Source organism: Barbatula barbatula, assembly GCF_947034865.1.
Source record: "Barbatula barbatula genome assembly, chromosome: 23".
Lineage (NCBI taxonomy): Eukaryota > Metazoa > Chordata > Actinopteri > Cypriniformes > Nemacheilidae > Barbatula > Barbatula barbatula.
The window spans coordinates 7,280,905-7,293,659 of record NC_136786.1 but is presented as its reverse complement, the minus strand read 5'-3'; the positions used below and the strand labels follow the sequence as shown (position 1 = coordinate 7,293,659).

Sequence of the window (12,755 nt, the reverse complement as noted above, 5' to 3'; positions counted from 1 at the left end):
ATACAAACACGGCTAATGCTGTGTGTCCACTAGACCTGTGAACATTATAACAACAACACTATAAAAGGGTTAATAGTGAAATGCGTCATCATGCCAGATGGTATTCCTATCATCCCTTATGTCAGTTCTATGTTTTGTTTATTTTTACAGCAACTGACTTGAGGCACTGGGTGGGACAAGAAAGGGAAACACGTATGCATAGTGTACATTCCTAAAGAATTTACGGTCCATTGAATACTGGAAAAATAGTGTTTAAAGGGTTTTCACTTAGGAGTGAGTGCTTTAAAGGGTGCACCGCTGCTTTTGGTTAATGTCCACGAGGTGGCGCTATATCACACAAAGAATCTAAGCAATGAGTCATGGAAAGCCCTTTTAAAAGGAAAGCCTGAAACCCTTAGCCAAAAATTCGTAATGGCTAATGCTAAGACTAATACAGGACAGGAGACCATAGGGTGTTTTTTTAATGGATGTCAATGAAAGAGAAGCTTCACTGTACCGAATAACGAAGAGAAGGACTCACGAGATTATCATGTTTATCATTATTGTTTCTGGCCTTCCAGATTTCAACAAATAAATTACATTTACAATTACGGTCATGTGGTCTATTTTAAACGATAACAATATAAGGATAACCAACAAAATATCTTGTCTTGTGCAATATTTATTGACAATATTGTAGGATCTGGATCATTGAAAGAAAATACCATAACCCACTCCCTTTTGTTCTGGTTTCTTGATGCCATCATCAAAGGGCAAACCCTTTCGCTTCTCTGCGACTCCTAAGCTTCAAAGCAAGCAAAATGAGATATGAGAAGTCTCTGTCGCATCTGTAGTTTGTCCAGAGGAACTTATCTGACACGACTGTTCTTTCCTCTAAATGTATGTATTGATGTTCTTGTTAATATGTCTGTCTTAAACATTAACCCAAAGTAGTTTCAATGAATGTGTATACCTTCTGGAATTACTAGATTTGCTGTAACTCATTTAACCAAGATGATATGTAGATTATGTTTGGGGTCTATGAGGGCATTTGTGATTTCCTTAATGTTAATGTTTTCTGTGTTTTGGGTAATTCTTTCTATATAAGATGTATTAAATTCTTAGAAGTTTTCTTAAAGGACATCCAATCAGCTTCCACATGCAAAACAAGTGCTGGAAAACAAAGACAATTTACTTTCCCTTCAAAGGTGCCATTGTCTGATTGGCTCAGTCACATCTGGAGGGCGTGACATCTTTACAACTTTAAGAGACCACCGTCTCTTCCTTTCTGACTTCGCTTTTGACCTTTGTCTACACACAAGCCGAAAATACATTGTTTGGGTCAGAATGATCCATTTTTATCTTATGCCAAAAATCATTAGTATATTAAGTAAAGATCATGTTCCATGGAGATATTTTGTAAATTTCCTACTGTAAATATATTAAAACATCATTTTTGTGAGTGGATCCCTCAATATCGTGAACAAAAAATGGTCCGAAACATGCGTACGAACTTAGAGTTCATCTACTCTCTTCTATGTCATTACATGGGTAAGCCAATCGAGAGTGTTAAAACAAACCTGTTTCTTCTTAGAAACGGCCTGCTATAGCGTCTCTAATTGGCTGCCAATTTTGTCACGTGCGCAGCGTACAGAATCCGTCATGATCGCGGTTCAAAACATGGATTCTGAAATAGAATTTTTCCCACCCTCAGATTCCAGAATTTTAAATGATTGTATCTCGGCCAAATATTGTCCTATCATAACAAACCATATATCAATAGAAAGAAAAATGTACCCATAAGACTGGTTTTGTGGTCCAGGGTCACATATGTAAAAAAGCGTGTTGAGCAAAAATCACTGGGAAAAACACCACCAACTAGAAGCGACATTTACAGACAACTTATCCAGAAATACAAGTAAATGATGTTTTATTAACAAAGTTCGGGAGGAACCTAAGCATATAAATCAGCCCGATGTTCCATCAGCAGCAATCACCTATCAGCCGAGCACGCAATCTCTACTTAATTATCTAGGCTGGTTCACCATCAGCAATCACCGTATCTACCCTATCAGCTCCAGCAAGCTCTATCATAAATAGACAAACAATCTTACCTGTTGCATCTTGCCAGATAAGCATCGTCAAGTTTCGCCACTATGTCAGAGTCTCCGGAGGTCTCCAAAGTAGCAAACGTTCCAGATCCTTCGGTGCCATCATGCGCACCCCAGCTTTCCAGCTCAGGGTCGGATTATACGGACTATTCCCAAGCGTCGCTGCGAGCGGCGTGCATCTAAGAGGAAGGGTTCGTCATCCCCCACACCGGCACGATCTTCACCTCATTCACCGGCATCATCATACGCCTCTGCGCTGTGGACGATCCAGAGCCTTCGTCTGGCCCTTGCCAACGCGGACGTCCCATTCAGCAGCGGGATGTCGAGGCTCTTGGTTCTCCAGCGTGAGGCTGCCTCCGCATGCGATGGAACCTCCACCAGTCTCCAGCAACATCAGAGCTCAGATTTTGGCAGAAGTCCAGGCTGCTGGCGCTCGAAGCGGACCCCATGCCTATTTCTGTACAACCTTATCCGGAGTTGATCTTTCAGTGAATCACCCACTGCAAACGCTTCTCGATGCCTCTCTCAATTCCATAACTAAGGCAGTTTCCCCCAGGACCCTATAAAAAAATACCTCACAGCGTGGAGAAGCTTCAGATCGTTTCACCAGGCTTTCAGCATTCCCTTCGCAGAATTTTCTCTCCTCCCAATTACCTCATACATTTCTCAACACTGCAAAAAACCTTCAGGCCAGCTGAAAGGGCTCAGCGGACTCCAGTTCTTCTATAAATAGATTTTCAACTCCCCGTCACCGGCCATAGCAAGCTCCCAAACATCAATGGTTATCCAAGGCATACGAAGATCCCAACCCGCCCGTCAGGACGCCAGGAGGCCCATTACCTTGGAGATTCTCACCAAATGCATCTCCACCCTCCGCAATTGATATCACTCCACACATGTTGCCCGCACACTCGACGCCATGTTCACAATGGCGTTCTTCGGCTTTCTACGATGCTCAGAGATCACCACCACATCCAAATTCGACCCTTCAGTTCACCCCACGATGAATGACCTCCAGGTGCTGGATTCGGAGACGATTTCTTACTTTCTTATTAAGCAAAGTAAGACAGACCAGACCAGGAGAGGCCATTTCGTCTACGTTTTCAACATCAATTCACAGATTCAGCCTTATCGAACCCTCCTAGCCTACCTTCGCTACAGACAACCCCGGTCAGCGGCCTTATCGGATCCCCTCTTCGTCGACGTCTCTAATCGCCCGGCCTCACGCTTCTGGTTTCAGAAGCACCTCAAAGCCGTCCTGCTCCAATCTGGCATCCCAGCAGACAACTTTTCCGGTCACTCCTTGTCGCATTCAAGGAGTTACCAGTTGTCCAGCTTTGTCACCCGGGAACGCCTCCGGAGGAGATGGTTCTCACAAGGCAGCCAGCGCTTCCATCTCACGACGTTGTTCTCAAAGTCTCGAAGACTGCAACACTCGCCATGGAGACAGTATCGCAGCAGCAACCGCCCCGCAGGGGCCCGAGCTTCCAACCAGTGCTCTGCAGCACCAGTCACAACTTTCCATGGAGACAGTATCGCAGCAGCAACCGGCCCCGTAGGTGTCCGAGCCTCCAACAAGTGCTCTGTAGCAGCAGGAACCACCAGCGATGAAGCCAGTATCGCAGCAGCGACCGCCCCCGCAGGGGCCCGAGCTTCCATCAAGTGCTCTGTAGCAGCAGGCACCACCAGCAATGAAGCCAGTATCGCAGCAGCGACCGCCCCCGCAGGGGCCCGAGCTTCCAAAAAGTGCTCTGTAGCAGCAGGCACCACTAGCAATGAAGCCAGTAGCGCAGCAGCGACTGCCCCCGCAGGGGCCCGAGCTTTCAACAAGTGCTCTGTAGCAGCAGGCACCACCAGCAATGAAGCCAGTATCGCAGCAGCGACCGCCTCCGCAGGGGCCCGAGCTTCCAACAAGTGCTCTGTAGCAGCAGACACTACTAGCCATGAGGTCAATATCGGAGCAGCGATAGCCCTAACGGGCCCTCATCCTTTCGTTTTTACTAAATTTCCGGTTGCACCTCCGTAACGCACAGCATGGCATTTTTGGGGGGTGTATGCGTACTTCGGCGGTTGTCCAGCTCTATTTTGCATTTGGGGGGTGTGTTCTGGGCTCGAGCCAGTTCCGAGCCCGGAGCACTTGCTCTGAGCAGGGTAGAGTGCTACGGGTTCGGATAGATCCGGCGAGCTCGGAGCCCACTCCCTGTACAACACGCCAAATACGCATAACCTGCATTCCCATGCTTTACCATCTATCCCAACAAGGAGCTGTTTATCGGCGAGGGCGAACTCATGAAAGGTTATTTTATCTGATAAACCACCGTGTTTCCGATAAACTTGGAATAAAATAGAAGCTAAAGAAAACCACCTCTAAACTGTATTGAATAGACGATTGTCTCGCTGAATTAATGTGTATAAATATTCAATGTTCTCAAATTGGCATTGCAGCCTATACATCTTTTATTCTACATTTGAGAAGTGCACTAATCTGTTCTGTTGAAAACTTGTTGACTTTGCACAGAGTAGCAAGGCACTGTAAGGCATTCTAAGGCATTGTAGCCTAGCGGTTATTTAACTTCTCTTGAGGTACTTGAACATTAACAGTAGTGTATTTTCTGTATTTAGATACCTTGTTCAATGGCATTACAACCAAGAGTTTTATTATTTTTGAGAATTGCACTTTATGTTTCCTAATGTTTTTGATTTTGCACAGACAGTAGAAGACAGTAAGTCCAGAGTTAGGTGGTTATCTATTTCAATAACATTGTACTTCATCTTGAAAGAATGGCATATGCATTGCATATCATTCAGGGGGAATGCGTATTTGATCTTTTTCAGGGAGAGCAGGCCTTATGCTTATTTTATGTGAGATTATCTTTTCAGTGTTTTTGACATTAAGAATAAAATAAAATACATGTTTTGCATTACAACCGTTAAATCTGTGTCTGTATTGCATATTCGAACCTTATTATCATTTCATTAGAGACTGATGGATAAAACCAGAGTGATGGAATCCTGCATACTGTTAACAGACTAACTCCAAACTTTCACCCCAACATTTATGTGCTTGTTTTTCTCAACAAAAACACTGTAAATATATACATGATAATCATACGACCTTAGTTTTTATAGCATCATGTGCAATATGCTTTAGGCTCTATTGACGGGATTTTCATTTGATCTGCGTGATCTTATTCCGAAATTGTTACAAAATCTAAATGCTAAAAGACTTTTCTAAATCTTTGTATTAAGAAAACGATAATCTAATTTTTCATATTAATGAAAGAATTATTATACTGTGCATTTTGAATTGTATTAGGCTATGTTGCAAAAATACTGGTTAATTTTACCAGTATTTCGCAGCATTCCGTTATATTGTAATTTGTAAATATTATATTTGTGTAAATTAGCACTGAACAAGCCTGAACAAATAGTTTTTATTTGTTTTCATATCACATTTTATATTTATCTTAAAATAGATAAATAGCCTATAGCCTAACTTGCATTCTTGTGCCTCTTCGTTGTTCTGCATTTACCAATAAAAAATTTAAATGAGAAAGTTTGTTTTAAAATTATATCCTACAGAATAATAAACCAAAAAGATAGATTATTTAGGCCGATTTTCACAACAAAAATAAAAAAGCACATGACATTACGTTGCTGTATATTATGCCACGTGTCTTTACGGGATCTTAATGGGATCACTGGCAATGTTAATGAACAAAATGTGTCATGTTAATGACACATTTTCCGTGTATTTTCCAGGATCTCTGTGTAAAAAGGGCTTTACACTTGCAGACTTTTTGAAAGTTTCAGATAGAAACACACTAAATGACCAAATCTGCAGACTTACACAGACTTTCTGCAACAAGTCCCGACTGAAAATCTGGGCAAAACCTGAGCAAAAGTCTTATAGTGTATTTTAACCTTAAATTGCTAGAATTTCTTACACCTCGTGGTTTGTAGGCACACTGGCATCCTCCCAGTCAGACAGGATGGAACCCGTAACATTGTTAAATGTTCGAATCCTTGACTTAACTCCTTAAGTTGTGTTAAACTGACAGTTTAGAGGTGTAAACACATTTGGATTGCCTTCATCGCACAGGCAGATAGACGTGTTGGGCATGTGCTTTAATCAAAAGCATATTGATGACCTTTGTTAAGAATGTGAATCAGTAATATACTTGCACTACATGCCTGGCAGACACCCCCATAGCTGGAACTTTCTTTTACATTTCAACAACTAACTGCATGCATCAGCCTTCAACACAGGAAAGTTCCTTTAAAAACGTAAAAACTGAACCTGAACCTATTTTATCTTATTTAATCGCCTTTTATTAATTTTCTTTTCTTTTAAATTAATCTTATTTTCTTGAACTCATTATGTACAGTTTCATTCACAGACATTATGGTCAAAGACCAAGGATTCTGAAACCAACCCAGGAACGTTCTTTTAAAATCTTAAAAACTGAGCCTGACAATTTTATCTTATTTCATTTAATTACTATTTATCTATTTTATTTATCATTAGTGCTGCTTATTTCTTTAACTCATTTTGTCTCGTTTCATTCACAGACATTATGGTCAAAGACCAAGCATTCTGACAGAAAATCCCTCTCTTTTACAAAAGGTCTGGAAATTATAAGCATTTTTCATGAAGAACAACAAAGAGGTCATAAATGTACACATAATGCACGATCAAAAGGGTCATAATCGTACACCTGGCAGGGTGTCAAAATTTATGGATAATAAATCATCTTTTGACATACGGTGTATCATATTTACTACTTAAAACAATTATATATTTCATTCACTGCAATCCCTTTCTTATGGTGACATTCTGAAACCAGTTTTCGTGTGTTCGTTTATTTGTACTGGTTTTACAGGTTCCCGGTATGCAAAGCAAACAAAAAGAACAGGTTAATGTATGCCTCAATATTTGCAAGACTTATCTGTGATTAATTAAAAGTAGACTTTTATGCACTTTTATTTGAAATGTTCTGCTATATGAACAAATGTGCAATAAGATTTGGCTTGTACCTTTTTTACAACAGTATTTCCTTTAAACAGTATTAACAATTTTAACTTAAAATGTTTCTTGTAAACCTCAACTTTAACCAAATTAAAAATAAAACCAAAGCTATCTGCCACTTCCAGGGCATTAAAGTTATGTCTATTTTGATATTGATTTTATTGCTTTTACATAAACTCTCTTTCAACACTTTTTCAACACAAAGTGTAAAGTGTACTGTATTTAAAGTACAGCTTTAATGACTAAATTATTGTATGCTACTTTTTTCTTTATTTTAACAAATCATATAAGGAGGACACAATTCCTTTAATATGAGTGAGTGTTCTGGGCCCGTCCTTTATTGTTTGATGAGCATCATATACAGAGATCTTTATTATGCTGCTGCCCCTTTAAGAGCACTTTATACAGATATACGTCTCTAATATACTGTGAGGCGGATTTGCTAGATCCATTCCCAGGGTAATAGAGTGCGAAGACACTGAGGCGTTACCGTAATCCGCCTGGTGCCGGCGTGCCACGCCGTCCAGGGAACCCGACTCTGTAGCCAGTGCTGAAGCGGCCGCATGTGCATCAACCCGAGAGGGATTACCCCTGTCGAGGACGCCATGTGCCCCAGGAGCTTCTGAAAGGTCTTCAGCGGTGTCGAGGGATTCTGCGTGATCAACCTAAGACAGCGCAGCACTGACTGTGCACGCTCCTTGGTGAGATGTGCTCACATACGGACAGAGTCTAGTTCCATACCGAGGTAAGAGGTGCTCTGCGCGGGGGAGAGCTTGCTCTTCTCCTGGTTGACCCGAAGGCCTAGACGGTCTAGGTGCCGAAGCACAAGGTCCCTGTGCGTGCACAACACATCTCGTGAGTGTGCCAAGATAAGCCAGTGTCGGGGGAGAATAGAGACGTGAAAGTACGCGTCCTTCAGGTCGATTGCCACGAACCAATCCTGGTGACATACCGAGCCCAGGATGCGCCTCTGCGTCAGCATCCTGAACGGCAGTTTGTGCTTGTTCAGGCGGCGCAGATCCAAAATGGGACGCAGCCCCGCGCCCTTTTTGGGCACGATGAAGTACGGGCTGTAAAACCCGGACGACATCTCGGTTATAGGGACGGGTTCGACCGCACCCTTCGCCAGAAGGGCGGACGACCTCCTGCCGAAGTACGGAGGCAATCTCTCCTCGCACCGAGGTGAACAGAATGACCCGAAACTTAGGGGGGGGCGCTGCCAAGCGCCCAAGAACCGCGACAGTGGGACCAGAGGGACAATCTGCTTCACCGTGCCGGGGGAGGCTGGTTCGGTGGCTGACAGTGCGGTCACCTCGCACAAGGGGGACCCCAGGGAGGTTGATGGCTCTGTATGTTTACCTGCTTCAGGCGGCCTGATGCAACGTCCGGGGGAGATTGCAGTCGGCGGCCCGATCCATCCAAGACACCGTCTAGACGAGAATACTGTGGAAGAAAACCCAGGGAAAATTTCTCTCTTTGTGAGTATGTGGGCGCCGGGCCCTGAAAAGGAGACCTGATGGAGACGCGGCAGGCAGCGTCCCTCCCCGATCCAGCGTTGGAAAGGCCGGGATCGGGCCCAATGAAACTTCCCCCAGGTTCGTCCCGTCAGGGCCGCTTAGAAGAACTCTTGGCGGACTGCTGACGGGGGACAGATGCCTTCTTCCGCGGGGCTCGGCGTCTCTGGTGGGTCGTCCTGTGGGAGGGTCCTGGAACCGGAGGGGTCAACGTGGGAGGGCGGGGCTGCTGGGAAGCAGGCTGCGCTCGGGACCGTGACGACCTGCCGGTGGCCACGTCGCAGCAGGATCTGCTTGATCGCCTCAGTCTGCTTCTGAACCGCGTAGAACTGCTGTGCCACATCCTCCACGGTATCACCGAACAGCCCGGCTTGCGAGATGGGCGCATCCAGAAGGCAGGCCTTCATGGCCGTCAGACTCCGGGATGAGTCTGTCACATCCGAGGGTCAAGTCCAGGCCGAGTCGATCTGCCAGAGTCAAGTCAAGGCCGAGTCGATCTGCCAGAGTCAAGTCAAGGCCGAGTCGATCTGCCAGAGTCAAGTCAAGGCCAAGTCGATCTGCCAGAGTCAAGTCAAGGCCGAGTCGATCTGCCAGAGTCAAGTCAAGGCCGAGTCGACCTGCCAGAGTCAAGTCAAGGCCGAGTCGACCACCCAGAGTCAAGTCAAGGCCGAGTCGACCAGCCAGAGACTGTGAGCGTCGCGTCACGTCACGTCCTGCCCAGCCAGAGACTGTGCGCGTCGCGTCACGTCACGTCCTGCCCAGCAAGAGACTGTGCGCGTGGCGTCACATCACGTCCTGCCCAGCCAGAGACTGTGCGCGTGGCGTCACGTCACGTCCTGCCCAGCCAGAGACTATGCGCGTCGCGTCACGTCACGTCCTGCCCAGCCAGAGACTGTGCGCGTCGCGTCACGTCCTGCCCAGCCAGAGACTGTGCGCGTCGTGTCTGCCATGCCTGAGCCCTTAGACAAGATGGTTGACTCCAAGCCTGTGTCTTCGGACAAGACGTGTCAACTCAAGCCTGTTTATGAGCCCCACTGGCCGCCTGCTCAGCCCGTGCCACCACAGTTTTCAGGTGCTCTTCCACTCCACGGGCCTGGTCCTCCATCCCGGCCCCAGTTCCGCCTCCGCTCCACCTCCCTCCTGGACAATTGTAGGAGCGTCTGGAATACGCTCCTTAAAGGGGGGGGGGCTATGTCACGATTGTCAGCTGGAGTGCCCATGAACTCCAGTAGAGGGCACTCCACACAGAACTCCATTTCCCAGAAACCCATGCTAACCGCCACCAGGTGTCTTATATCACAGACAATCACCACCAGATGATTCCCATTACTACCTCACTATACATACTGTGTTCAGACTCTCATTCAGGGCGAAGTCTTGTTTAGCCAGTCTACATTTCTGAGCGTTTCCTGTATTTATTCTTCCGTGTATTACCTTGGACTTTTGATATCGACTGATTCTCTGCTTACCCTGCCCCGACCTCTGCTTGTGACCGTTGATGATTTTGGATATTCCCTAATATACCATACGCTGTTGTTGATCTCTTCCTGTTTGACCATTCTTCTAATAAATACTGCATTTGGATCCGTACGTCTATGACTCCTTGTTACAATATTAAATATTCATTTATTATAATAAATAAAATACACTGTAAGCATGCTGTGGATAAAAGCATCTTTCCGATGCAGGAATATAAAAGACAAAAAGATCTCTGCTATCACTCTCATCACCATCACTTTGTCATTACCGAAACTCCACTTCCACCAGGCAAAGCTCTTTCAAGTCAGCACTGAGCTCAAATGCTCGGAGTATGGGGTCTTCCTCTGTAAGCATGATCAAAGATGGGCTGGCAAGGCATCGGTAGATATCTAGACGAAACCTGCAGGAGACACAGATGAAAAACATAACTATAAATACTTTGTAGAAAATATGTCATTTAATTGCTCAGATGGTACGAAAAATCCTTACTGCAGGATTTAAGTTCAGGGGGCATGATTAATGAATTTTGCCAAATTCGAAAACTATCTTGACAGTTATAGTTTTAAATATACAAATCCACTAATCTATTTGTAAACCACTCTCAAATACGACTTTTGAAAAGTCATAAGGCAATAAACCGATCATTCACTAAAGGATTTGTTTAAAAAGTAGTTGCCTTGAGTGGCGAAGGCTGTCCTTTTTGTTCTTGGCATTACAGAGTGTGCACTCGCAGCCCACAGCGTGAGGTCGAGGGAGTGAGATGTCTTGCTTTAACAGCATGGTCAGAATCTCATAATTGTTCCTGTGAGAATGACAGGAGCAACATCCATAGTGGTGGAGTACTCTGGGTTTTGGATGCGCTGCATTAATTTCTAGATAACAGATACACAGAGGATCCAGTTTAACAACATGAATTCAGGTTCAAGAATCAATCTCAGTTTTCCTTGCACTACAGCATTAACATGCCCCTGAGGTAAGTTGATAAGAATGGCATAGGCTACAAGGCCCTGAACCAGTCCATAATTGAGTAGTTCACACAAAAGAACCATTTTCTCTCTTCTTGTGCAGAAAACTTAAGAAGATATTCTGAAGAATGTTGATAACCAAACAACACTGAACCCCATTGACTTCCATTATATGAACACATTTCTAAATATAATTTTTCTTACACAACATCCAAGTCAATTATGTTTGTCACTCAATAGGTAAACACACATAGCCTAATGGTCATCTGACAAAAATGCTGTATGAAGTTGTGAATGTGTTTATATTACACATGTACATATAATAGTACATACTGAAACCCCGGTCAAGAAACAGATTTTTACATTATGAGTATAAATGGGGGATAATAAATGGGGAACATAATAAGTTAGTCAGGGAAACTAACCGCAATAGAAGGCTTAGAGGAACGCCTGGGCCGATGGTTGAGCAGGATATCAACAGCTCCTACAACTTCTGAATCAATAGCCACTAATAATGCATCTGTGGCCTGCACAAACACACATCAACACATGCATCTCAAACAAACAGACAGTTACATCTAACACATTATGTTACATCTGAGAACATGGATGGGTGCATACCTGGCAGCCATGGTCTAAAAGCAACTGAAGAATATCTAGATTCTCATTTTCAATTGAAATGGTGACAGCATCTCTACCCAGCACATCTACACAGTTGATGTTGAATTCGCCATGTCGCTTCTCCTCGAGAAGTTTCTTCACCATATAGGAGTCACCTGAAAAACAATACATCAGCGCAGCCCTTATGTATACAATTCACCTAAAACGGTCAGGGGTCTGTGATGGAAAAAAACACAGCCCTTAAGCCTTGTGGAGAATTTCTTTATATGGTAAGAATGGCTCCGAACTGACTCCTGCCTGCACAATGTAACCAAAGGAAAGTCTAATTCAGCCCTTTATTCACTTATGCACTGGTGCTTAAATCATTTTAGCAGCATTTGCAAATGTTCCCTGGACATTTTGCTCTGTTATTGACTGACATTTAAATGTTATTTATCATTTATCATGTTATTAAGTGTTTTCAAATACTTTTTAACACTAACGTATAAAATAAACTGTATATTCTGGGTTTTACATTATTTTAAACCCTTTTTTGTAATGCTTTTATCATTGTTTAACAACTATAAAAAATCGAATTAGATGCTCTATTTCAGGTGTATGTTAGTGAAAACAAATATGAAATAATGTTAAGAAATATTCCGTTATACGTCACGTGAACTCACCCTTCTCGCAGGCCAGCAGAAAGAGCTTCTCATCTAAAGTGGTCTCCTCCTTCACCTCTCTGACGTCCTTTAATGCCAGATATTTATCCGGAGAGGACGCGTCCGTGCCCTGATATAGAGCTGCCATTATAACAGAGAGAGAATACGGCAAAGCACTGATGTGCATCCCACTGAGCACTGTTACACCTTTATACGCATGAAACCACCGAAATCCCAAAACTGAACGTAATACAACCGCTGATCAGTCGTGATGCAAATGATGTTGCGCTCTCTGATGAGGCCTTGGTTTTTAAACAACAGATATTGACTCTTTTATCATCTGAATAAGATCCAGCGCTTCGCCTATGCGTATGGCACGGTAGCGATACCCTTAATCGGTGTATATGACGAGAATC

At 43.9% G+C, this 12,755-nt stretch overlaps 1 protein-coding gene across 1 annotated transcript in view; it reads right to left on the bottom strand.

Moving 5' to 3' along the window:
- Positions 1-11,733: 11,733 nt before the first annotated feature.
- LOC306912158 (NXPE family member 4-like) overlaps positions 11,734-12,755 on the bottom strand; it is a 40,102-nt gene continuing 39,080 nt past the window's right edge. Inside the window, exon 5 of the mRNA XM_079488053.1 lies at positions 11,734-11,853. Within this exon, the coding sequence (XP_079344179.1) occupies positions 11,850-11,853 (4 nt within the window). The 3' untranslated portion in view covers positions 11,734-11,849. The remainder of the gene's footprint in view (positions 11,854-12,755) is intronic.